This window comes from Xiphophorus hellerii, chromosome 9 (assembly GCF_003331165.1).
Source record: "Xiphophorus hellerii strain 12219 chromosome 9, Xiphophorus_hellerii-4.1, whole genome shotgun sequence".
NCBI lineage: Eukaryota > Metazoa > Chordata > Actinopteri > Cyprinodontiformes > Poeciliidae > Xiphophorus > Xiphophorus hellerii.
In genome coordinates this window covers 13,948,777-13,976,064 of record NC_045680.1, presented here as the reverse complement: position 1 = coordinate 13,976,064, position 27,288 = coordinate 13,948,777, and the positions used below count along the sequence as shown (strand labels likewise).

Here is a 27,288-nt window from a genome sequence, read left to right as displayed (position 1 = left end):
ATCAGTCTCTCTGACCAAATGGTGAAATGAAAGCTGACATTAGCTAGCAACACATAATCTTCAGGCTTTCAGCCGTTCAGGTTGTTTCCATGGCACTGCAGACTGCTGCTGTTGACCTGCCGACTGTAAACTGTGGTCACTAAATCTCTCCACGGATGTCAGAACAGCAGCGGTGTTTGTGCGGTTAAATCTTTGAAGGTCTTTACAGCTGCAGCATTTCTGCTTTTGTTTTTGATCTCTGATTAGTGCTGGTACTCAACTTGTGAGCTTCAGTGCAATTTAACTTAAACCCCATTAATCTATCTGTGATGTTTTTACCCCTGTAGGGAGCGTTGCTTTACCACTGAAGTCCTGTTTAGATAGCGAGGTTCTGTTAGTGTGGGTAGATATGTAAATACAGGCTGATGAGAGCTTTCATTGAAGCTTAATATCAATCACTGCAGCAGTAAGATCTGTGGCATTTCTGAGAGGTGAGCTTTAAACCGAGCTTGTGTATTTGTGCACAGATACAACAAATGTGTCTGTTTCTCCCACAGTTCCTCAAACTACAATAAAAATGTTGTAGGTCTGTTCTGTCTGTGTGGCTTGATATTAACCAACTTCTTCCTCTTCTGCTTTTCCTCAGCATGCGATAACTGTAAAAATGGCGCATGCAGCCGTCAGGGCCAGTGCTGCCACGATCAGTGCCTGGGCGGTTGCTCGGAGCCGGGGAACGCCACCAGCTGTGTGGCCTGCAGGAACCTCCAGCATGGAAACATCTGCGTGGACAAATGCCCTCCTGGATACTACGTCTTCCAAGGCTGGCGCTGTGTCAGCTTCTCTTTCTGCCAGGTTTGTAGTAGCTGAGATTTCTGTCACCAAATCCAATTACTGAGATATTCTGATTTGTCTGAAGTGGGGTTCTGTGAAGTAGTTTAAAGCAGGCAGTGTTTTATTGCTTTCACTTTGTAGGACTTCTGATGTACGTTATAATAATTGCAAACTTTGAAAAACAATTTAGATTTTTACTATTTTTATAGTGTTTCATACCAGCTTTGTGTTGTTTATTTTTACAAGGTATAACTTTTATGTCAGACAGCTCTGAAGACAACATTCTGGAGTCAGATGCAAAGTGTTTTATTTGCTCTAATCTGGTTTTAATAATTGTCTAATCAATAAATGTCATTACATTAAAATGATTTAACAAGTAGGGGTGAAAGTATATATTAATTTCCTAAATTTCCTAAGACAGAACAGAATAGAATAGAATAGAATAGGAATAGGAAAGCCTTTATTGTCTCACTGAGGGGAAATTCTGCTGTAACAGAGGATCTGATATATACAGGTTCACACAGAAGTTCCAAATGTTTTAGAAAATGCATAAAAATCAAGATTAAAAATAACAACACTTGTATTAATAGCAACATACAAGATTATAACATAAAAAATACTGTTCAGTTATTAGAATATAAATATTGTACTTACAATCCTAAGGATGTACAACTGAGTGAGGTGACGTTTATAAAATGTCCATAACATGGATTTGTTTTGAACTTTAAAAAACACAGCAGACATTTTACAGTCAGTATGCAAAGACAGGAGAAATTTATTAAAAATGTGTAAAAAAAAAAAACAAACAAAAAACTGTGCAATAACTGTGCTAATGCCAGCACGGATGTAAACATTGATTTTATTGGGGCGCAGCTGCTGGGAGGAATGATGATGAACAAGAACAAGATGAGACCACAGCCATATTTTGGGGGGAAACTAAGACTCGCCACATTTTTTTCAGGGATCAGAAGCCATTTTAATTAATTCGATATAATAGAAAATCTTTTTAGTCACCAAAATAGATTAGGTGAGCTGATTATTTATTTTTTTGTCTTGCAGGACCTTCACAACCAGTGTAAGAAATCTAAAAACCTGGATGCCAACTGCCATGAGTACGTCATCTACAACGGGGCCTGCATTCAGGAGTGTCCTTCTGGATACAGCAGCAACTCCACTACGTAAGTCTGGCTCACCAAGAGCTCACATGCAAACACGTCTCGAAGGCCACCATCAACACAAGAGAAACAAATGTGTGGTGGTTAGCGAGCACAATAACATTTGTACACAAACGTACAAAGGCGTTGTTGAGTAGAGAGATCTATTATCTGAGTAAAGAATGCAGCGGGAGCTTATTTTTCTCCTCCTTTGGGGAATTTTAATAATTTATTTCTCCATTTTTGTTATTCGTTCGCTCATCAGTGAAATCAATCTTTTAGGCTTTAAAATGTGAAGGGCTTCTGCAGTAGGGTTATTGATATAGCAAATGTCAATCTGCAATTTCTCATTGCGTACAACTAACCTGCCATCTTTGGTTTTGTATCAAAGAATATGCATTGCAGTGACCACAATATGCTCATAGCATTCACATTGCAGCAAAGATTTCAGTTTTATGAGTCACAAAATAAACAGCATTTGACCTAACAAACTAATATTAAACCGGAAGCACCCAATATGGAGTTTCTAGTCATTACTTCATATTAAAGTTCTCAAATAAGCCCATTTTGTTCTCATAGTTTCCAGTATATTTTAATGGTTACAAAGGTTAATTAAGTCCCAATTCAATTATTTGCCATTTAAATAGTAAGGACTCGTCTGATGTAACAAGAAGGTAATTTATCCTGGTAAACAGAATCTGTGCTCTTTATGACTCAAAATGCAAACTGGATATATTATTAAAATTTGATTTTAAAGAACAATCAGATGTCATTTTATAAACTTTTTTTGCAATATTGTATCCTGTTCAGCTAGTTTATTGTGTATGAGGAGTTTAACATTACTTATTTTTCCTGGTGAAAGGACACTTGTGTTGTCAAACTGAACCAGCTTTAATAATCTGTCAAGGAGCCATTTATTTAGTGTGATTGGATGTTTCACAAGGTTGTTTCGTATGGCATGGTTTATCATAGGGATTTGAAAGATCAGTTTAAAGAGTCATAAACACATTTTATCATACCGGCAAAGATTATGTCTGTGCTTACGGTGACTGGAGTAGAATATGAGAGAGGTGGAAAATTGAAGGAACTGATAAAGAGCCACATAACGAGGCCTTTATCCTACTACTTGATATCATCGTTGCAAAATCATCCTAAACATCTGTTATACCTGCTTCTTTTGAGCTCACCGTTTGATCTGCATTCCAATAATCAAGAGCATTCTTACTTGTTGCAAGGGAAAATCACTGTCATGCTTATTTAGGCTCACTGGCTCTTGCTAAACCAGGGAGATGCGTGTTTGTTTAGATGCCAAGTATGTGTTTTGGAAACCACTCCTGTTTACACGCTCACTAAACGCATGCATGAGGCTTGAGCAACGAGTATAACATACTTTCCAGCAGGAGGAATGAAATATTCATGTGACTAAATCATTAATGTGAGCTATTGCAAGAGGCGACAGTCACACCAACTAAAGACGACAACCTGAGATCAATATGAAAAGACGAGGACAGGTTTGTGTTTCACAAAGCCTCTTGGTCTTGGTCTGCAGCGCTCTGACAAGATTGATTGATGCCGTTCATATATTTCAGTACGGTTTGCGCTGATGTTTTTCGCATATATTTTTCAGATAGTCTTCACTAAAGTTGTAAATACGGATTAGATGCACCGTATGTGTGTTTTTTGTGAGTATCACTCACCGAACTGTACACTGAGGAAGCTGATCTCTGCGTCTTAAAGGTCAGAGCCGAAATCCTACATAAGAGGTAGAGTAGAGCCTCACAGCCAGGGCTGCAGGGTGAGGAAGGCGTCTCGCTCAACAGTGCTGGCATTAAGACCACTTAAAAACTAACACAAGTCAAACCTGGATTGATTTATTTTTCACTATTTGCAAAACATTTTTAAACCTCAGTTTGCCATTTATGAATCCTTTCTTTATGTTTTTGGTTTTCCCCCAAAATATTGTGATCTTGTCATCATGAATCCATAACATGGATGGACCAATAGGGTTTACTAATGCCAACTGATCGTTACAATCTTGTGATGTCATTGACATTGTTGTTGCCATTGAAATCCATGTTTCATTATATAGATGTTGTCAGTGTACATCTGTTACTGAAAAAAAAAGATATGAGTTTGTTTTTTAGGATTTCTTACAGTTGTATTGTCAGCATTTTTATCTTTCTGTCAGCACGTCAGCTGTGAAGATTGACATTAATAAGAGTTTTCCCTGCTTCACTGTTTCTCATGGCATAGCAGACGCTATAATTGGTGTTTTTCAATTGATTGATTTGACTATTTACACAGAATATAATTTAAAGTGCTTTAAATTAAAATCAACCAGCTAGAAGGAAAAACAATTGCATTGAAAAGAAGAAAAACAATCATAGAATAAAAGTGAAATTTAAGTTTTGCATAAAGCAGGAGCAACGTTAAAATGTGAATCTAAAATAAATAGATAAAGCAAGATTAAAATGAAATAAAACAAAATAATAAAAGCATGCACCTATTTCTCAATATACACTGTAAAACCTTTATTCTGGACTTATATGGATTTAGTAACAGACTTTATGTGAATTGTAAAATTTAGTTACAGTATAACAACACCCAGGTTTCTTTATGATTTGTGCTCATTGAGATGAAGTAAGTGGAAATCTCTGGCTTTGTATTGCTGGGATTAAAAACAAAGATGTTTGTCATCTTCCTATCATTAAGCTGAAGGAAACTCTTACTGCTACCTATTGGTATTTTGACCCCACTGATGCAGTGACTGTAAGGAACTATAGTCATGTGGTGACACAGAAATATGAAGCTGCGATTCGCCAGGATGGTGAGAGATGCCGTAGTGCTCCATAATCCGGGCTGGGAGGAGAATATGGATATTAAATGGATGTTACCAAGAACAGCGTCTTGAGAAACCCTATGTATGATTTCTGCTCATTTTTGTAATATGTCCAAGTCTGCCAAGTAAGACCTGGACCACAGTATGAGAAAATCCCATTTTTCCTTCCCATCTTTATGTTGTAATTAAGTGTTGGATGCAACACTGAGATTCAGTAGAGCGACAGGAAGTAGAGTTTCAGCACATGATGACCGTGATAATAAGACTCTGTGGGAAACGTTTCTCTCTTTTGTACCTCCATTCTGCTCTGGAAAAATGTTTGCCAGTGTTGTGGTGCTGCTGAGTTTGAACCTTAAAGCTCACCTTTTGGTGCTGGTGGTTGGATCGGAAATTGATCCCATGAAGTGTCTAAAAGTTTTCCACAGCAGAGTTTGCGTTTGCATGTCCGCCCGTAGATATCATGTGATAAACAAGACTTTTCCATCAAGACCGTGTTGCAACACCGCGGCCGATGTGTGTTTTGGTTAAAGCAAGAACTAACGTCATCACAGATGCGTAGCTTCTCACAAGCTGCAGACGCAGTCACAAAATTGGATGGTTACAGGATATTTTATTTACTTTTTGTATTCATGAAGGTCTACAGCAGCTTTAACCATAACTGCTGTAATGATCCAGTGAGGGTCGACTGGATGTTTCACTTAGATGATCAGTTTCCATCTGTCTATCTGTTTCTTTTGTGTCGTCCACCACAAAGTTGGGTAGTAACAAGGACTAAAAAATTACTTTTACAAGTATTTTTATTATTTTTACTTGAGTAAGGTTAGTATGAAGTATTGCTACTTTTACTTGAGTAAAATTTCTGGATACTCCATGTGAATGACTTCACTGTATGAAGAACAAACTTGTTTTAACCAAACATTAACCAAACACAAACAATGCAGTTTTTGCTAAAGTGAAGTTTTATATTGAAAATTGATTTGAAAATTTTTTTTCTTTTGTCTGATTTTGTTATTTTGTAATTATGCCATTTATATTAATTGTTTCCATTTTGATCTTTAAAAAAAACAACATTTCAACATAATGCACCGTATATTTTGTTCTGTCTGATGATTGGGCTTTTAAATGTTTTGTTCAGTTAATCAATACTTGAGTAGCCTTTTTAGTTGCCCTGTGACAGACTGGTGACCTGTCCAGGGTGAACCCCGCCTCTCGCCCGGAACGTAGCTGGAGATAGGCACCAGCAACCCTCCCGACCCCATTAGGGACAAAGGGTGAACAGAAAATGGATGGATGGATGGATGGACTTTTATGAGAAATTTCACAGATTGTTACTTTTTAATTTTACTTGAGTAAAAATATATTGAGGTAATTCTATTCTTACTTGAGTACAAGTTTCGGATTTTCTATCCACCCATCCATCCGTCCGTCCGTCCGTCCGTCCGTCCGTCCGTCCGTCCGTCTGTCCGTCCGTCCGTCCGTCCGTCCGTCCGTCCATCCATCCATCCATCCATCCATCCATCCATCCATTTGTGTTTTGTATATGCATGGATGAAACCTTCTTTCATAGTAAACTTTTTAATTCATGGAAATAAATCAAAAGTGAACTGAGAACTCTGCTGACTTTAGTCTGGAAAACTATCAAATTTGGACATGAAAAATGTTCATTACTGGATGTTTCAGTCCAGCTCCTGTAGCGTTCCTCAAGATATCACACATCAACAGACATTAAGCTTTACTATCATACTGTACACATTTGGAAATTTGCTCCAATCTGTTTTATGATGATAAATTCCTTTCAACTAGTGATTCTCTTCCAAACTGTGTTTAGCCACATCTGCTGCTCTCAGAAAGCATCTGCTTCTGTCTGCTATGGGAAAGGAGTTTGCTCATCTTTTTTTGGACAACGTGACAGCGAGCACGCAGTCCCACATTTGGTGTGGTTCTGTCAGGGTTGGGCCGAAACCAAAACCTGAGCGTCAGCTGCAGGCCTCTGCTCTAGATGGTTCCAACAGACTCCGGAGTCCGAGTCACAGGGTTCAGATAAACACTGTCCCTTTAAGAGCTGCCCTCGGAGCCCCGACCTGTCTGCCTGTGTGTCTGTGTTTTTGGTACAACAGCCCAAAACATTCTCCCTTTTCTGCGCTGCAACTAGAGCGTTACGCTGGAGAGGCAGAGTATATGTTTTTTTTCTCCATGTGTGGGAGACGGAGAAAGACAACTCCTTGAGTTTTTCTTATTATTCATTGTCTTGGAGCGCTTGTTACCGTGTTTTCACTCGCTCAAAAATCATAAAGCGACGTACATTTAGTTGGTCTTTAATTGGTAGGAATTCTCAAGCGTTCGATAAACTGTAAACAAAGATCATCGGGACTGAAACTGGGAGGTTTCCATGTCTTTGTGCTAAATACCATTGTGAGGACAGTTCAGCAGGAAGAGGGAGAAAGTCAGGACACGGTCCTTGAGAGGGGATTATAATAGGAGTTGCATAAACAGAATTTAAAGCATGAAGAGATTTCAAACGTCAGTTTGTGCATAGCTTATATGTTTCCCTCAACAAACAACAGCATCCTTTGTAAGATTATATCCCCATGTGCAGGGGCTTTAAAAAAGGTGACTGCCTCACCTTCTGTCTGATCTAAACTTGTTAAAGCTGCCAGCCAGAATTTTACACAAAAACTTTAATGTAGTTTGTTAACTATAGACCAACATGCCATCATTTTTTTTTTCTTTTGAAATGCTGGTTTGTAGTAAAAAAAATTTAAACAGCATCCCAAAGCGAAATTTTAAGCGCTCCTCCCTCCAGCGACATCACATGAGGCATTTTTTTTCAGTTAATATACAACACTTTTATATAGAAACAAACATCCTATATTCTTTAACAATACTGGCATTAAGACCACTAAAAAATTAAAAGAAGTCAAACCTGGATTGAATTATTCTCCAATATTTGCAAATTTTTTTTAAACCTTACTTATTAACATTTTTAAACATGGATGGACCAATACGGTTTACTGATGCCAACTGATCAGTTACAATCTTGTGATGTCATTGACACTGTTGTTGCCATGGAAATCCATGTTTCATTATATAGTGTTTGTCAGTGTACATCTGTTACTGGAGCAAAAGATATGAGTTTGTTTTTTAGGATTCCTTACAGTTGTATTGTCGGTATTTGTATCTTTCTGTCAAAGGATTAATCATTATCTTTCTGAATTAGAAATGCAGCTTTTCTCCACACATTTTAAAGTCATTTTCAAGCGAAGCTCTTCGGGCTTAAAAGCTGTAGTCTGTAAAAGGAACAAAAAGATGGATTAAGCTCTTTAGAAATCTCTCGAGGGGTTTTTGAAGCTTGTTTGTCAATGAATTTCCTAAAAGGCGCTATCAAGGCCTCTTCGTGCTGTGAAATCTTGCCTGCATTTGTGATTTCACGCAGAAGTGCACGCGTGCAGGCAGAGGACGTCACCGAGCGAACAGAGAGACAAAGCAATAGGCGAGAGCCCCTTTGGGAGCTGCGGCGGTGTTTGTTTGGGTTTGTCAGTGATTACGCTCTCTTTGATCATTCACGTCGGTCGCCTCGGTCCAAATAAACATCAAGGAGGTGCAGAAGTGAATGAGAGCGAGTATAATCTGCGTTTACGGGCTCATTATGGGTGTTATCTGATTACCGGAGAGAAACATTCACTTCTGAATTGTGAGCAGATTTTTGCAACCAGCAGACAGAAGCTGGTTGTCATTTGACCACCAAATTAATTTGATTTGCAATCACCACCTAGATTCAACTTTTGACATATTACAACCTCAAATTTCATATATTTTCCTTTGTTTTATATGGTACAGTAAGACAAAGTACACAATCATTGTGAAGTAAAAGAAAACTGATGCATGTTTTTTACATTTAAAAATAAGTGTGCTGTGGATTGATATTGAGCACAGTCTTACTCTGATAACCCTTAAAGAAAATCTGACTCAAACTTTGTCAATTTGGACATTTTCTGTGCATTTGGAGCTCTAGGACACTCATTGTATGTTAGAATAAAATAGAATAGAGTAGAATTGAATTTATTGTCATTATATCTGAAGGCACAACAAAATTGAGGATCCTCCTACCAAGCCACCCTTCATTGCTGAACTAGGATTATTTAAAAAAAACCCAAAGAAACAGTAGATTTAAAATGTATGTACTGTCCCGGTTTGGTTTAATCTCAGTTTTTGTGTTTGTTTAGGCTGACCTGTGAACCTTGTGCGGGCCCCTGTCCTAAAGCATGCCAGGGAAATAAAACGATTGACTCTGTAACTTCGGCCCAGGCATTAAGAGGATGCACCGTCATTGAGGGCAACATGGTCATTAAGATCCGAGGAGGAAGTAAGTAGTTTACCCACCGCCTGTAACAGCTGCATGTTCTGTCATTCTTTATTTTGTATAATCATCTCTGCCTGGCTGCAAACTCCACTGTCTTCCTGGTTACAGCGAACATAGCGGCCGAGCTGGAGGCTAGCCTTGGACAGATCGAGGTCATCAAAGGTTATCTGAGTATTCGCAGAGCCTACGCATTGGTCTCCCTCTCCTTCCTGCGAAAGCTACATACCATTAAGGGAGAGCAACTTGAAGCAGAGTAAGCGCTCCTTCTTCCACCTCTTGTCTCATATTTATTTCATGCTAGGACGAATCCGTTAACTGCTTATCTCTGCGTTCCTCCATTAGTAGCTACGCCTTTTACGCGCTTGACAACCAAAACCTCCGCCAGCTGTGGGATTGGTCCAAGCACAACCTGACAATCGAGCGAGGTCGCATGTTCTTCCACTTCAACTCTAAGCTTTGCATGTCGGAAATCAGAAAGCTGGAGGAGATAACGGGAACCAAGGAGCGCAACCAGAAGAACGACATCGCAGCTCGCACCAACGGAGACCAAGCATCCTGTAAGAGTGTTTGACTCAGTAAACATTTTTGGATAACATATAGGAAAAATATTGAAACCCATTTGTCCTTTTCCACCCACTTAAATATGCACCACTTTCATAAAATGTTTTAATGCCTTTATTGAAGTTTTGGATAAAACTTTTATCTTATCTTTAAGAGACTAAAGGTTTCTGTGATGTGTATTTCAAGCTGTTTGTACAGATATGCTGACCCCTGACTCTTTTGTTGTGTAGGTGAGATGCAGCTGCTGAACTTCACTTCTGTCAAGGTCAGGTACAACATGATCATCCTGAAGTGGAATTCATTTTGGCCGTCGGACTACAGAGACCTGCTGGGATTTATGGTTCTCTACAAAGAGGCGTAAGTGGGAGGTTTTTATATCCCGAATTACATGTTTTTTTGTTTTTATTTTTTTATTACAGGCATTATTATATTTATGATGTTATAGTCATTGTGCATTCGTTTTGTTTTTTTTTCCTGTATCTTCTTACTGACTTTTTTTTTTTAATGCCAAACGCAGCCCGTACAAGAATGTGACGGAGTTCGACGGACAGGATGCGTGTGGCTCTAACAGCTGGGTGATTGCTGACGTTGACCCACCGCCCCGCGCCAACCAGGAAGATCCAGGCTACCTCATCCGGTCGTTGAAACCCTGGACCCAGTATGCCATCATGGTGAGAACCCAGCTGTCTGCGTCTGACGAGCATCAGGTTCATGGAGCCAAGAGTGATATCATCTATGTTCGCACGAACGCCTCAAGTAAGTAATACTGACCCTGATGTTCGTTTGAGATTTTTAAACTGCTTAGATGACATATAAATATATTTGTTTTATCAACTGGGTCCAGATCTCATCATTGACAGAACTGCTTAGCTTAACTTACTTTGCAGCAAAGTTAATAAATATCCGAGCACTACATGCTGCTGTAAAACTAGACATCAATTGATACAGCTTTTAAAGAAAAGTGCTTATTATGAATCAGAATAGCAACCATTTCTGTAGGTTTTGTTCAAGCATAATTAAAAAAACTAAATTACCAACAAGGCATATCAAAACAGAAAGAGCATTGGTATATGTAAAGATCCTCAACAGAAGACAGATTCAACATTACCAAATAATTTGTAGTGATGTGCAGAGTCTGATAAAAATAAACAATAAATGATTGTTAGAACATTAAAGGGTAGTTTTCACTGTGAGGAGTTTTTAATTTGTCAAAAAGGAGAGTTTCTTTCCCTGTTTATAAAATAATTTAAACAATTTTCCTTTTTTCTACAGAAATATTTAATAAAACTGATAGTTAATCAGTAAATTTAGGTTTTTTATCTAACAGCTGAGGCCTTTCTGAGTTTTTATTCAGTAAAACGTGGAATCAAACAGCTGTTCTGTTGTATCGTCTGTCTTTTATCTTCTTTCACTACGTTTAGCTTCATAAAACAGCTGACCGTACCATGACCACACTTTGCTTCAGTGTTGTGAATGTTCATTAGTTGTCTGGGAACAAATCTACTTTGAGTGTTCTTATTAAATTTAAATTCTGAGGGAAATGGTAATAAAACCATAATCATGATTCTGCTCCTGACTGCATAGTTTCCTCTCCTGAAAATAATTCACAACATGTTTTGCTTGTTTAAACTTGGAACTGCATGCATGCGGTGTTACTTAATTGCATTCTTATTTCTTCCTTCTCTTCTGGCAAATCAATGACAGTAAAACCTCTCACTGTTTAATGTGTGTCGTATGAGAGTATTCGAATGAAACAGAGAGAACATTGGTATCTGTAAAGATACCAATGTATCTTTGGGAGCTGCATAACCCTGTTGTCACTCCTGTTTTTATTGGAACTGTCTGTTTGCATCCATTCAAGTATATCAAACAATTCTAGTTCAAGGCTGCACTGTGTCTTATTTTACAGTTTTGACTAAATGTCGTCTTTTGCCTCCTTCAGAGCCCTCTGGACCTCTGGACCCCATCTCATCCTCGAACTCCTCATCTCAGATCATTTTGAAGTGGAAGCCTCCCACCAGTCCCAACGGCAAAATCACCCACTACCGGGTCATCTGTCACAAGCAGGAGGAGGACAGTGACCTCTACAAGTTTGACTACTGCCTGCAAGGTTAGTAAAAACTGAAGCCATCGGCTGTTCCCCTTTCTCCTGGCTTCACCTCACACCGCTCCATCCTCCCCAGGAATGAAGCTGCCATCCCGCACCCCGACCCACCTCGACAGCGAAGACGAGCAGAAGTGGAACCGAACAGAAGAGCCCAACTCAGGGGGCGGGTGCTGCACTTGCCCAAAGACGAAAATGGAGATCGAGAAGCAGCAGAAGGAGATAGCGTACCGCAAGACCTTTGAGGATTACCTCCATAATGTAGTTTTTGAGAGCAAGTGAGTTGTCTCAGATTGGCAGTCAGTTCAGTTTAATAATATAGCACCAATTCACAACTCGCATCATGCTAAGTCTTTTCCAGAGTCACATTTCCAGATGATTTTACCCATTTTTATGATATAAAAACCCTAAAATGCCTGATCAATTTTTACATTTTCACTGCAAAATCCTGAAAGTCATAGAGAGACAGGAAAGGCACAAGGAAAGAATGAATGACACTAGAAAGGATAAAGAGAGGAAATATTCAACAAGAGACATAGTCAGGAGGCAGAAAGTGATGAAAAAAGAGAAGGAAAGGACACAAAGAAGGAAGGGAAGAAGGAGAAAGAGGAAAAGAAAGGCAGGACAGGGAAAAACGACAAAAACAAGAGAGAGTAAATAAAGAAAAAAAAGACCCTCTGAAGGATGGAGCCAAGAAGAAAATCTGGAATAAAGAACGGAGATACAAAATATTTTTCTAGTTTCTAATCTTTGTCCGTATTTATCCTGACCTGGAAAACACCTAAATTCCTGAAATTTCAAGATTGAATTTGAACCCTTAGCAACAAAAAATAACAATAAAAAAATGCAAGCAAGAAAAAAGTGTGATTAAAAAACAAGAGCAAAAATAAATACAATAAATTAATTTAAAAAAATATCACCTTTGATAACTTACTGTAAAGTAAGCTTAGTAGAGGAGTCAAGTCAAAAAAACACCAAACAATTTAAGCCACCATTTTCACACAGTAATCAGCTACCTCACAGTTGTTTACATTTTCAGCAAACTTTTTGTTTTAATCCCAGAAACCGTGATGTTCATCTTGAAGCAGTTCTCATCTTTCTGTCTGTTGGTTTTCTTAGACGCTTGTTTTTGTGCAGAGCAACAATTTATGGGGGGCCTAAGGTGGGAGGTGCTGAGTATCTGACCCTTCCTTCCCCCTGAAACACACACACACTTCACAAGGGAGTGATTACTGTGCCCATTTTCATTTATGCCAGTCAGAGGTGCAATCATGCGAACTGCCATTTGGAAACACACAAACACTCTGCTTCGCACACTCATGGCTCTGGACGGGTTGAGCTCTTGGTACAAACAACAATCCTCGTGCTCCCTAAGTCCATCAACCAGAGGGAGACATGGGTGTTTTTCTTCCACCTGACTGAGAATCGACTCGGCAGGAGTTAAGCATCAACAAGGCGACCGCTGCTGTGATTAAACATATAAATTCTGTAATTTTTTTAAGTTGGGAAAAGTTTATTTCTGTGCTTTGACAAATATAATGTCCTCCACAAGATTTATTGGTACCTTTGGTAAAAAAAAAAAACCTTAAACCAAATGTTATCTCACACTGGGAAAGAAATCAAACCTTTAAGATTTATTCTGTGAAAAAAATAGCATTTTAAGAAATAATTGTTTTTATAAAATACCGATTTTTCTTAAAAAATAAACACTACAGAAGCAATTTTAAAAGTAAGATTTCTTTATATTGATCAGAGTTTCAAGCAACTTCTAATTAGTAATTCAGAACTTGTTTCCATGGTGATAGAGAGGCCTATTTCTCTGACCACTGACCTCTAGGCCCATATTTATCTCTGCACAGTGAGCTTATTGGAGAATGAAGGATGCTGTGAATCTGTTCATCATTGAATAACCCAAGAAACTTTTCAGGAGACAAAAAAACTGCAAAAATAATTGTTAAATTCTACCGTGTAATGGAATATAAATAAAGTTTTTACTTCAATCTGCTCCTTTTTAAAAATGTCAGAAGGAAATGTAACAACTAAAAATGTTGATAATTTATTAGTATCTGAACATGTTGGCGGAAAGAAATATTTGAGCATCTTAAAAATATACTGTAGGACTTAATTTTATATTATGCTGCCATAATTAAAATCACGTATGGGTTGTTGCACTTAGTGACACAACAGTGAACACTTCACCCTAATTTTTTTTTTTATGTCACAAAGTAACAGCTTTATTGACCAGGCTGGTCCTTTGTGCTGGTCGGCCTGACATGTGGTGGTTTTAAATTGTGATCATGGACCAAACTAAATCATTCTGAGGGCTGGATATGGCCCCCGGGCCTCAGTTTGGAGAACCATGATCTATAGAAGAACAAAAATCCTTCTCCTTCCACCGTCGTGTTATTGTGGAAAGTGTTTCTCTGTTGACTAGAGACTGATTTGACAGCAGGTCTGCCAATAAGTGTGACACCATTTATTTTGATTAAAAGAAAACAAATCTCAAAATTAAATTTCGTTTCCCACTAGAGATGTTTTCAATCTGTTTACTCGTTTTTGCAAGAGTTGCGAACATGTGTGGATTTTGCCAGATAATTAGAGGCGCTGGAGGTTAAGGAAGCTTCTTTCAGTGGCGTCACATGCTGCAAATGGCTGCTGGCGCCTTGAACGGAGCCAGAGGGAGTTTATCGTTTTAAAGTCATGACGTCAGACTAATTCCTGTGAAAACCTAGTTTGAGGTCAAGATTGTTTGCTTTTTGTAATGTCTCCTTGCCCTGTTTCCCCAGACAAAGTCGTCCACGACGCTCTGTGGAGAATTCTGAGCCCATTGGGTCCACGCACTTTTATTCCACAATGTCCAGTCTGCAGACCACCACTGCCTCATACAAGGAAGAAGAGAAGGATGATAAGGTATCCAAGGTCTCAAAAAAATAGTTCTGTTTCACGGGTAAAGTTCTGATTCAGCGCTTTGTTTGTTTTCAGATGGTTGATAACATAGTGTGAAACCCTCTTTATTATTTTTACGGTATCTATTCACGCAGTCAAACTAATTGTCTCTCCTTATTTCTGCTCAGGTTGTGGAAAATGTGTTTGGAAGGGAGTCAACAGTCATATCCAACCTGCAGCACTTCACCAGCTATAAGATAGAGATCATAGCCTGCAACCATCTCACTGACCCCGGCCGCTGCAGCATGGCCACCTACGTCAGCGCCCGGACCATGCCAGAGCGTAAGGGCCCTCTCATATATCGATTCATAAATCTTTACAAGTTGAATAGATATTTAAAAGCTACCACTGATCTGTTTGTTTCTCAAACTTAAAACTAACACCATAGAATATATTGATGTTTGAGATGAAATTAGCTCCATTGAGATGCTGTTCCTAATGTCCAGTAAAAGCAGACGACATCCCGGGACCGGTGACCCATGAGATTGTGAATGAAGAACCTCCCCATGTGCTTGTGAAATGGCACGAGCCTCCATCGCCTAACGGCCTCATCATCCTTTATGAGGTGTTCTACCGCAAGGTTGGAGACACAGAGGTAAACCTCGGCAGCAGATAAAGATTTACAAACATGGTGACCACACCAAAAATCTAAAAACACTGAGAAATATTTCTATTACTAGACTTTATCCCATTCTATCTATCCATCCGTCCTTTTGTCAATGGAAAGAAAAAAGAAAGTGACTTTTGTGTGCACTTCATATGAAAATTAGATTCTGGTTCTGAGAGATAGGTGCACATCTGTGACAGTGTGTGCGTTTGGCTCTGGCTGTTTCCTTGCTGCAAATGTGTGATTAAAAGCCAGCATTAGCAACAGCTCTGTTGCCAAAGTGACAGAAACAGGAAGGAAGGTTTCAAATGCAGCATCTCAAACTACATCTGCACTGCAGAGGAAGCAGTCAAGTCACACACATGCAGCCTAAACATACTAATCTATAATTTATTAAAAATACTTTTCAGAGCATGTTTTCAGGCTCTAATTAATTTACCAGGGTGTTCCTTTGTGGTTGCCTAAAGCAAAACACAGATTTAAAGATATTTTATTGTTCATGCAGTCATTATTATATAGTCAACATTTTTTTAAATGAAACAAGCAGTGATTATGTTTAGCCTTTATTTTGTAAGCTAATTCATTCATTTTGTATCATGAATACTTTGAAGGTTTGAGTGCAGGGACAGTGCACAATAATTTAATTTAGCCTCTTATCAAAGCTTTTAAAGATGAACCTCATAAATTAAGGCGTCACGCATCATTAATTGTAATTTACATATCTGTAAATCCATAAAATAATGCAAGAAGCCTTTTTGTCTTTCCTGAAATTCTTAATAAATAAATTTCCTAAGTTTTTGGTCATTTTGGTTGAAAAGCAGCTTTATGCGACTGCATTACCATCTGTAGCAGATGTTTCTCTCCTGCATTTAAGCATAGAATTATTACCTTTCTTAAAAAATTTACCTGAACACAGAATCAGACCAAAATTTTTGTTTGAGTCTTTTACTAAAAAAATATTACATCAGAGTTTGAAATTCTTAATTTTTATCCAGCATTTCTTTCCAATTACCTTACCTCTCATTATTTGTTAAGCAAACTTTTTCCCTCTTTTCTCCAGCCCCACTCAATTTGTGTGTCACGGCTGAGCTACGAGAAGTTTGGTGGCACAAAGCTCACCTTGCTACAGCCTGGGAACTACAGCGTGACCGTCCGGGCCACGTCGTTGGCTGGAAACGGATCTTTTACAGAAACCACATACTTCTTCATGCCCAGCCGTAAGACAAGATGACATCCAGCTTTACTAGTCATTTATGGTTCCCCTTTCTTCATAATGCGATTCAGTGTTTGCTAGATTGATGTTCAGAGTGATACGTTTTCTTACTCACCGTCTTCTGTCTTCCTGCAGCTGATACAGGTATAGCTTTGATTGTTTCCGCTCCGATTGTCTCCTCCATCTTGCTGGTGTTTGTGGGAGTCATCGCCTTTTATGTCTTCAAGAAAAGGTAAAAATTTAATTAAACTTTGTCCCAGACAACATTCCATCATATCTAACAAACCTCATCGTATTTTATTAGGATTTTTGCTGGTAGACCTACACAAAGTAGCCGAAATTATAAAGTGGAAGGAAAATCATGCTTGTTTTTCAAGTGTGATGTTTATTTTTATTTTGATGGTGTTCTGTGAAGGCCTCAGAGGCTCTGTAAGGCCCTGCACTCTACTGATATTAAATAAAGCAGAAGGAACTGGACTTTTCACATGTTAATGGTATTAGTATATTTTTTTAACTGAAGTTGCATCCTTTGCAACAAATGATGAAAATGTTTGTTGTCATTTAGGAGGAATTTAATTATTTGTTTATCTGCATCTTTTAGTATATGTTATATCAAAAAGACTAATTGGTTAGTTGAATAATCTGCAGAATGTGCCAATTTTTTTATCTAATGAATCGATTAATTGTCGGAGTAATCAATTACTTAAATAATCATTAGCTGCAGATTAGCAGCAACGTCTCACATGCTTTCTGTGCTTGTGTTACAGGCAAACTGAGGGTCCATTAGGAGATCTCATCACCTCACCAAATCCTGAATATTTCAGTGCCAATGACAGTAAGTCCAACCTGTACCCTGTTTTGTTTTTTCTTTTTTCCTAAGTATGTTGGCACCGTAAAGAAGAAGTAAAAAAGATCTGTGAAGGGTTCCTACAGCCATCTGTCTTGTTTTTTAGTGTATGTTGCTGACGAGTGGGAGGTTCCCCGGGAGAAGATCACGCTGCTCCGGGAGCTGGGTCAGGGCTCCTTCGGCATGGTGTACGAGGGAATCGCTCAGGACATCGTCAAAGGAGAACCGGAGACGCGCGTCGCCGTCAAAACCGTCAACGAATCGGCCAGCCTCAGGGAGAGGATCGAGTTCCTGAACGAAGCTTCGGTCATGAAGGCCTTCAGCTGTCACCACGTGGTACGGGCGAAAGCCATCAGTGTCCAGCATGCTGAGGCAGCTTGCTGACTCACAGCTTTTTGTCATGTTGCTGAAAGCAGCATGAGCACATGTGACTCACGGAGTCATGACTCGCTTGTTGTGCTGAAGCTGCCATATTGACACACAGCTAGACTCCAAAGCAAATGTTCACACTCCGTGAGCGATAGTGCCTGCCATTACTATTTCATTAGACAACCTGTGGAGCAGCAATTAAGCCGCCGCGCGTCCGCGCTGTCGGCTAAAAGCAAAACCGTGTTGGGATGTAGAGGAGGAGTTTTATTATTTACCTGGGGAGGAGGAGAGATAGTCCACATTGAGCAATAGTTTGTAAATGTTGCAACTTGTCTGCATAGTAAAGACTCTCACGCAGATCCGGGAAAATATTTATATTTAATGTACTTGTAGCCAATGAATACGATACAAGATACCGTCTATTTTTATATGTTTTGTGTTTTTCCAAACCTTTAGATATAGAATGTAACAATATTTATTCAGTTGGATGTGTTAGATAATATCTGGTTAAATTTAAACATTTAAATGCAAATTTCACACTTTTAGTGTCTGTAAAATGAGCCGTTTCATAAATCAGCACTGCCTGTCACCTAGCAACGCCAATGGAATTCCATCTGTCACTTAGCAACCCAAGCAGAGCTCCAGCACATTTGGTCAGCTGGTTTTACTGCTATGTGTGCTGTACAATGGTTGCTGGAAAAGACAAGTGTTGCTAACATCCAGAAACCAGTTGCTGCATTCTTGTTGGTTGTGCAGGAGGCTCCACTTCTGCTTTTCAAAGGTGTATGGTAGTATAATTATGTGTCTGTTTGCAGCGATTTTCATGTGTGAATATAGACGTTGAGTTGTGGGCCAGCAGCAGCTTATTTGTATATAAAGTGACAAGAGACGTAAAAATGGCTCATTCTGAAAGGAGCTCCAAATAGGCAGAATTGAACAGACTAAAATTTCATCATCTAAAAATTATTTTGTTCCAAAAATGTAATGGACACGTTTAGTATCGCCCAAAGACCTAAACTAATGTGTTTAAGGAAGCATAATAGTTCACCTTTACTGACATTATTAGGGCAAGAGCACCCCTAATAAAAATTAGTCCAAATAATAAATAACAAATGTTTAAAAATTACTGTAGTTATTTGTATGCTTGTTTTTAATATTTTTAATGTGTTTTTAGGTTCGTCTGCTTGGAGTCGTGTCCAAAGGTCAGCCCACGCTGGTGGTGATGGAGCTGATGACTCATGGTGACCTGAAGAGCTACCTGCGGAGTCTGAGGCCAGACTCTGAGGTTTGTTCATCCTCCCACCTCCACATCACCATTTTTATTATCAGTAAAGAGAAAAATGTTCCCTCAGCCTGTTGGGATTACAAACAGACTGAGTGAAGGGAATAATTCTGGATAAAACATGAAGACGTTTGTTGTTTTATGTGTGTTTTTCTTTCTAGAACAATCCAACGGGCTCCCCGCCGCCCACTCTGAAAGACATGCTCCAGATGGCAGCAGAGATCGCAGACGGCATGGCCTACCTCAACGCCAAGAAGTTTGTGCACAGAGACCTGGCGGCCAGGAACTGCATGGTGGCCGAGGACTTCACCGTCAAGATCGGAGGTCCGTGCTGGTTTTATTTTCCGTGATTTTCCAACTGTAAGCCCAGTGAGCGTGAGAGGATTTTCCTGCATGCTGACTCGTTATTTGCTCCCACACAGACTTCGGAATGACGCGGGATATTTACGAGACAGACTACTACCGCAAAGGAGGAAAGGGCCTGCTTCCTGTCAGGTGGATGGCTCCAGAGTCTCTGAAAGACGGCGTGTTCACCGCCCACTCCGACTGCTGGTACGTCACGCCTCGGACCCCGCACCGACACCGTCCTGAAAACAAACCTTTAGTCATGTTTGTGTGGCTTGTTTACAGGTCGTTTGGGGTCGTGCTGTGGGAAATCAGCACGCTAGCGGAGCAGCCTTACCAGGGCTTGTCCAATGAGCAGGTCCTGAAGTTTGTGATGGACGGAGGGTTCCTGGACCGACCCGACAACTGCCCTGAGAGGATGTAAATAGAGATTGTTTTTATTCACTTCCTTTTTCTTTCTAGTAAAAGTAAACAGACTCTTAGCAATAATTCTCTTTTCCGTGAAGTAATTCTGATTTTAATTTCTTTACTATGACTTGCTTGCATCAAAACTCTTGCATCAAGCTAGTTGCATATGTCTTTGTGTCTTAATTATCCCAAATTGGACAAAACTTCAACGTGTATGAATCATTTTGTAAAACCTTTTTTTGAGATGTGATTTTTTTGTTAATCTGGTTTCGTGTCTCACAACCAGGCACAGCCTGATGCAGATGTGCTGGCAGTACAACCCCAAGATGCGGCCGACGTTCCTGGAGATCATCGAGATGCTGCGGGACGACCTTCACCCGACTTTCCAGGAGGTCTCCTTCTTCTACAGCGAGGAGAACAAAGTCCCTGAGACGGAGGACTTCGACCTGGACCTGGACAACATGGAGAGCATCCCCCTGGACCCGTCGTCTTATTCCCAGAGGGAGGAGAGCTTAAGCAGAGACAGCGGGCCCTCGGTGGCCCTCAGGGGGAACTACGAGGAGCACGTCCCCTACACACACATGAACGGTGGCAAGAAAAACGGGAGAATCCTGTCGTTGCCCAGATCGAGTCCTTCCTAACACCTCCTGCCCCTGAAATGACTAGTAACACTTCCCTCGTCTCCACACCCCCTGTCTTTCAGTCCATTTTTCTGTACCCTGCAACCATTTTCTAAAGATTTTCTTATTCTTAGAGAAACTCTTAAAAAAAACGACAAAGAAAAAAAAAATAATGACACGGATCTCAGGACTTTGAATTTTCTTCCTCACGGCTGCCAAACCAAGGTAAGCAAGGGATGCAAATGCCTCTTTTTAACTTGCTCCACGACACATCAGACTTCAGCATGTTTCCAGGACTCCTTGTGACGGAAACAACAATAAAACAAAACGAAACAAAAAAAAAAATTCAAAACTGTGAACACAACAAACCTTAGACAACCAAGAAGGCTGCTCGACCTTCCCCACCACCCTCCTGCCGAACTGCATTTTCCACACTTCTGTGCTTTTAACTTTTTTTGTCTCTCCAAATGAAATCTTTTTACTCTGATGGTGGCCTTTTTTAAAATACGTGGCCTATAAACTAAAGAATCATGTCTAAGTAAATTCCTTTTTTTGTTGTTGTTGTACGATGACTTAATCAGTGGGATGAATTGATCTTAGAACATCTATTCCTGGAGGAACGTTTTCTTTCATCCAATTTTGTTTTCTTTCTTCTTTTTTTTTGGTTCTGCAAAATTCCGTACTGCACACAGATTTATCTGGTGTTTGGTGAATAGTTTTAATTTATTGGTTTTACTTCCCTCCTCTTTTTGTTTCTGTGTCCTCACTTTGTGGCTGAAGGATATTTAAATAGTTAGAATTTGGACAAAAGAGTTCATCAGACTGACCAATAGCTGCTGCTTTGATATATTATAGTGGGTATAGAAATATATAAATATATATATATTATATATAGTATATATATATAAAATAATGGTGTTTCTAAGCCAATGTTTTATATATAATATACTGTATAACATTGATGGGGTTTTGGTTTTGTAAATACTGTAGTTGATATTTGTGTTCATCCGAGGCTTTGCTTGCGTTTTAATGTCTTTGTTTTTTAAGAATTATTTTGGTTTTTTAGCCCTGGAAGTTACACTAATCTACCGTCAGTGTTCTCTGTGTCTTAGGCATCCAGCCCTTGATTATTTCTTATTCTTTAATTTTTTTACAATCTTGGGGGAAAATTTCCCATTTCTGGAGGCTACTTTACTACTGGAGAAAAAATTGAAAAGTTCAATATCCTAAAAGCTTTACAAATGGGGGATCGAGGCCTTTATAGGGTCAAAGTGCTCCTGATACGTGTTCGTCTGCCGTTTTCTCTGGTCGCATCACAGTTTGCCTTTTGATCTCTTTGGCTTTTTTTGTGGAGGAAAAAAAAAAGAAGAAACGAAATTCGGTTGCAAAAATTTGGTGTGGAAATTATGCAACTTTCGGTGTTTTAGTTCAAGTTTTGTCTCGGTTAGGGCTTGTAAGAAGGCAGGTGAAGTGGACGATGTTTGGGATTTAAATCAGGGAGAGTTTCTCCATTAAAGTCGAGGATTGATAAATCTCCCACAGTTCATTTCTCCTGCACTGCCGTCGCTTCCTGCCGGCCGCAGAACTCTCCTCTCCAAAGAGGTCTGGTGGAAATTTCCACGTTTTTCCTGGCCGAGGGCTGCAGAGAGATGCAGAAAGTTCCAAATGTATTCACAGCCGGCAGTCCTGCTCTCTGTTCAGCACACCGGGTGGTGGGTGGGGATCATGAGTAGATTGTTAATCCATTTCTCCTCCCTGCCATCACATGCAGTCAGAGCACAGCGTGCAGCAGCTTTCTCGCTCAAGACTGACATTCCAGGATTTTTGTCAAAACTCCTTGTTCCCTCAAAATCCTGTTACGTTGGACTGTTTTGCTGTGTTCCTCTTTGGCCGCCTGGTTTTTTTTTTTTTTTTTTTTTAGAAGATAAACTTTTCACCCCATAAATCTAAAACGTTCCTGTCAGCGGCGCCAACAAATCAGCTAAAAAGATTTCCATTCAGAGCAGATCGTGAGGAAACTCGTTTCTCTCAAATGGCATTTTTCTCTAATCCTTTTCTTCGAGGACATAGATACTGTGATCGCCGAGCCAGCTGAGCAGCGTTCATCTTTTAAAGGGTGGCCAAAGTCAGAGATAGCAGAGAAGCTGCCTCCATATCTTACCAGTGCCTTTTTTAATTTTTTTCTCTCCAATCAAAACCGGAGCCTTTCTTAAGGCTGATGTAACACGCAGGAAACAACTCCTGGTGCATTCGCTGTTGTTGTTTTTTATATTACAAGGAAAGCGAAAGGTTTCTTTGACACGAGGAGTCATGTTTGGATTGGTGTGGTCAGACCAGGGTCTGAATCATTGCTACCTGGAGTCATCTGAGGTTACGGTTGGCAGAAGGGGACAAATTTGTTGGTACAATTGGAAAACATGTGTAACTAGCCTTAAAATCAGTTGTTTCTGTGTTGAGGTAGCCTATTCTCACTCTGAATATTTTGGGCAAATCCAGCCTTTAATTTGAGTACAGTTATTTAGTTCAAGAAAAAACAACAGCAGTACATTTACTGGCTTGATTTTGTGTGCGGGGAACCATTTTTATGTTAATTTGGAAGATAGTAAATTGTTTTGGACATTTATCATCCTGGAAGGCTTAATGTCGTGACACATTATTGGTGTAGTCCACCAGCCTTTTGCTAAAATCTTTGCTAAGGTCACCAGAAACGGTTAAGGACTAATTGGCCCGCAGCATCACAGCTCCTCCTCTTTACAGTGGACATGAAATTATTTGTTTTAAAGATTTTAGTCTAATTTGACCAACGCACACGATTCCCAGAAGAGTTTAACAAACTCCACACAGTCACGTTTGTGACGGTTTTACAGAAAGGCTGAATCTCTTTACCAACCACTTGGCGTGTAGATAGCATTTAATGGTTGCTATGGAGACTGGCAAAACCAGGAGGCCACGTATTCCCACAATTCCCAGTGAACTCTTTATTACCTCCATCACACTAACTGTAAATGATGGCAATTTAAATCTTAAGCAAGCATAAGACAAATAAATCCTTCAGATTATATATAAAATGATTATTTCTTATGTATTTGTTGGATTTCTACTGTGAGATTCTGCTGCAGCAACAAAAAGCAGAACTTTATTTTAAGGCTTTTATTTTTTACACACATGTACCAAGTTTAACCAACAAATTCGTCTGTCTGAAATGTTGAACAGTAATGCCAAGGATGTAAAATCTTGAGCGCCATACTTGCCTTATCAGCTCCTTGCTTGAGATATAAATGGGCAACAAAAGATATTAAACTGCACAACTCTGGCTTATTAAGACACATTTGGAATATTCTACCAATTATGCTTAAGGTTTCCAACTCTATCACACTACAGTACGCACTAGTTTGTATCATGGTCTCTGGTCTCATCTCCATATGCAAATGTTAACTTATCTTTGATAGTCTCTTTGGAAAAAGCAACTATTTATTTCAAACTGAACACACTTTCTTGCTTTGATTGAGCGTCGGTGAGGTTCCGGGTGATAGTCCGGGTGGAGGAGCTGGCGGTGAGCAGCTCTGTTAATAGTTTGTAAGTAGTTGTCGTCTTCGTCTTTGTGTTTGGCCGGAGTCTACCTCAGCGCAGGAGGAGGAAACCGTTCAAAGAGCCTCAATCATCCCCACTGCCTGCTCAGCATCACTGCAGAGAAGATCACCCCATCCCACATTTCACACTCACACTTATGGTGTTAACTCTCCCCTGCCTTCTTTTATATACCCTTAGTTACTGCTCTGTCTTGTGTCAGGGGGAAGCCTTGCGTTATTTTGAGTTAAACACAAGGCTTGGAGCTTGGTGAGCGGCTCCTTCTCACGCTCCGCAGCCACAGGAGGAAGCAGTTGACCTCCACGCTCCTTCTCTCTGCTCACATCTGCTGATTTCACTGCAGATCCTGAGTGTCTCTGTGATCACCTGTTTGCAGCCAAAGCTAACGAAGCTCAGTCACGGACCTTACGCTCTGTAAAACGACCTTTCCCACATTCATCCTCCTCTTGTCTTGAGTCTGATTTTTGTCGTCTGTGTATGTTTTTTTTTATCTTCTTTTTTTTTTCTCAACTGTGAATATCAAGAGATGACCTTTTATTTTCTGTTATCGCCATGGATACGGTGGGTCTGTTCACGACACAGAAGTGTGGGCTGGGTTAAACAGGACCTTTTACCCTGCTGCAGAGGAGAACAAGCTGACTGGGACAATCCTGTGTGCCATAAACAAAAACTTTGAACAGATTTAAAATCTTGATTGTAAATTTTCGTCTCAGGGAGGCAGCTCAATGCTTTGTCTCAAGAGCATAAAGAGGAGGAGGAAGAAGAGCTACTAACCTTTTTATCTACTCTAAGTCAATTAAAGATAATCAGGAATCCTCGTCTCTGTGAGTCTGATGTGATGTGGTTCAGACTGCCCTCTTGTGGCTTACAGGGGGCATTGCAGTGCCTTCTTAAGACTATTGGCACACCTGACTCAAACTGTCCCCCAGACTGACCTGTCTCCAACAATCACACAAGATTTTCCATCTCCAAGCATTAAATAAAAACATGTTTTTTACACGTTCTGTTTCTTTTGCCTTTTGGTTGTGAATGCAGAAGAAGAAAAAATACAAACTGTAATTTGTGACTAAGAAGAAAACAAAAGAAAAGCTGATGAACTCTACTCTGCTGAGCTCCAGCCTGCTCTGTTGATTGGATGAGAAATGTGCACCAGTTTGATGGTTTAATGTCTGTCTCTGATCCGTCTGTTACCACTGGGACGCCCAGCCCAAAAGCACACAGACGCACACACCCACACACAAAACAAAACAACAAAAGCGTATCATTTGGAAATCTCTACAATTATAATAAGCTCATCAAACTGTAAATAGCAGCCAATGTCGTCTGTCCAGAAAAATGGAAATAAAGAGAAGCACTTGGTTTTAGGGAAGGTTTGCTAAACTCTTGGGTGAGAACAAAGCAGATTATGGTTTATTGTTTTTGTTTTACGCAGATATAAAAGTATTACATTTTAGAGATGTTGATTTCTATTTTTTTAGCCAAAGTAGGGGAGGATAAATACAATACTTTTTTCTGACTGTAAAGATTTCCTACTCTTGTACATGATGAATTTAATGTTATCGATGTGTGTGTATATATCTTTTTCTAATTTTAAGATTATTGATTTTTCTTCGTTTTATTGTTTTTATGACCCGACCCACCACACAGAAACATACCCTCGTCTGTTTGTGTATTTAATTAGGAGGAGAAGCAGCTTTCTAGTCTGAGGACAAGTTAAACAGGATGTGGCCTCAAACTTTTGGCATCTCATAATCCCACACTAGTTTTGTGAATGTCGGCCGCCCAGGCCCCAGTCTTTGAAACTCGGTGGAAGCAGCATGTCGACCAAGAAGCCTTCTCTTCTCTCACCAATATGTCTCCTATTGTTTTAAATTGTCAATATAAAACATTTTTACTTGAAATTTGGAGAAAAGCTGGAGAAGACCACTGCTCGTGTACGTTGAGGAGGAATTCTGGGATGAGATCCAGAATAAACTAAAAAAGAGAAGCTAATTTGTGCTTTTGAGTTCAACTCTCTGAAAGACTGGAGGTGTTTCTTCTTGCCAAGATTAAAATGTCTGAGTTTGGTAAAAGCCCGTTCAAATTATTTTTACTTAGCAGATCTACTTTCTCTTATAATTTAGTCAAAAGTTTACAAATCATTAAAAAAAAACAATCTTCTTTTAGGGGAAGATTTTTTTTCCCCTGAGATGATAGATGATTACTTCCTAACCTTGTGAACTGCCCTGTTTATTCAATTAAGCAAAAGTGAAATGAGTGGAGTGTTATCAAGTGGTAAAGTGTGAGATTACAGTTAACTTATTTTGTTTTTCTCTCCTAATTTTACAAAGTACATTTGTTCCATGTACCTTCCTCATATTTGCAAGGATGTTCAGCATGATTTGTTTTTCTCGAGGCTTTTATTCAAATCTTTATTACTTTACAGGGCCTCACCTCACTCCAGCTGCATAAATCTACCCAAGTTTTTTTTAAATATATAAAATAGAACGCCTTCTGCTCAGACTAAATCCACAACTGTTTTATTTTCATTTATAAACTCAAATTGATCTTGGCTAAAGGACTGTAATCGGACCCTCTTCATTGCGTTAAATCGAGCTGGTGGTCTGCTCCAGTTTAGAAACCTTCTGTTTGTTTTTGTTGTTGTCTGGTTGCTCCTCTTCATCCTCTCTGTCTCTAAGTGTTTCTCTCGGTGCACATAGGTGGTTTCCCAGATTTCTGTGTGTAGTCCAGATACCTCTTTATTAATGTACGTTTTATTGCGGATGTGTTCATTTTTGGAACATGTTGTGTATACATTACAATGAGACGTTGTTGTGACTGCAGACAGCGGGTGTAAATGTGTGTTTGTACAGTCCAAACCCCCCCCAAAACTCGCAAAACCCCCCACAGATGTCGCTTTACGCCCCCCCGCCCTCCTCCTCACCTCACACTGGATCCAGATGTGCCATGACCTGCGTTTGTGTACCACAGACAGCAAACATGTTGGAGTTCCTCTCACTCATACGCATAAAACGCAGAGATAAATGCCCATTGTACAGGATCAAAAAATTGTGCCATGACTAAAAGAACCCTTGACAATTTATTTTTTCTATACGTTTTCAAAACGGAGAGCCAAGTAGTGACATGCAAAGAAAATGTTGCAATGATATGAAAATAAGAAAATCTTGCTGTGTGTAAATTATTCAACAATTAACTGTTTATATTAAAATTATGAATAAAATTATTGGAGAATATG

The 27,288-nt window shown here is 39.5% G+C and overlaps 1 protein-coding gene across 1 annotated transcript in view; it reads left to right on the top strand.

Moving 5' to 3' along the window:
* The window catches only part of insrb (insulin receptor b), an 81,123-nt gene extending 53,835 nt beyond the window's left edge, over positions 1–27,288 (top strand). Inside the window, exons 3-23 of the mRNA XM_032571350.1 lie at positions 626–831; positions 1,870–1,988; positions 9,027–9,166; positions 9,272–9,416; positions 9,506–9,720; positions 9,955–10,081; positions 10,242–10,480; positions 11,667–11,834; positions 11,908–12,106; positions 14,615–14,738; positions 14,903–15,056; positions 15,221–15,369; positions 16,442–16,598; positions 16,730–16,826; positions 17,362–17,429; positions 17,548–17,777; positions 18,985–19,095; positions 19,254–19,416; positions 19,515–19,644; positions 19,723–19,857; positions 20,132–27,288. Coding sequence (XP_032427241.1) covers positions 626–831; positions 1,870–1,988; positions 9,027–9,166; positions 9,272–9,416; positions 9,506–9,720; positions 9,955–10,081; positions 10,242–10,480; positions 11,667–11,834; positions 11,908–12,106; positions 14,615–14,738; positions 14,903–15,056; positions 15,221–15,369; positions 16,442–16,598; positions 16,730–16,826; positions 17,362–17,429; positions 17,548–17,777; positions 18,985–19,095; positions 19,254–19,416; positions 19,515–19,644; positions 19,723–19,857; positions 20,132–20,486 — 3,431 coding nt within the window. The 3' untranslated portion in view covers positions 20,487–27,288. The remainder of the gene's footprint in view (positions 1–625; positions 832–1,869; positions 1,989–9,026; positions 9,167–9,271; positions 9,417–9,505; positions 9,721–9,954; positions 10,082–10,241; positions 10,481–11,666; positions 11,835–11,907; positions 12,107–14,614; positions 14,739–14,902; positions 15,057–15,220; positions 15,370–16,441; positions 16,599–16,729; positions 16,827–17,361; positions 17,430–17,547; positions 17,778–18,984; positions 19,096–19,253; positions 19,417–19,514; positions 19,645–19,722; positions 19,858–20,131) is intronic.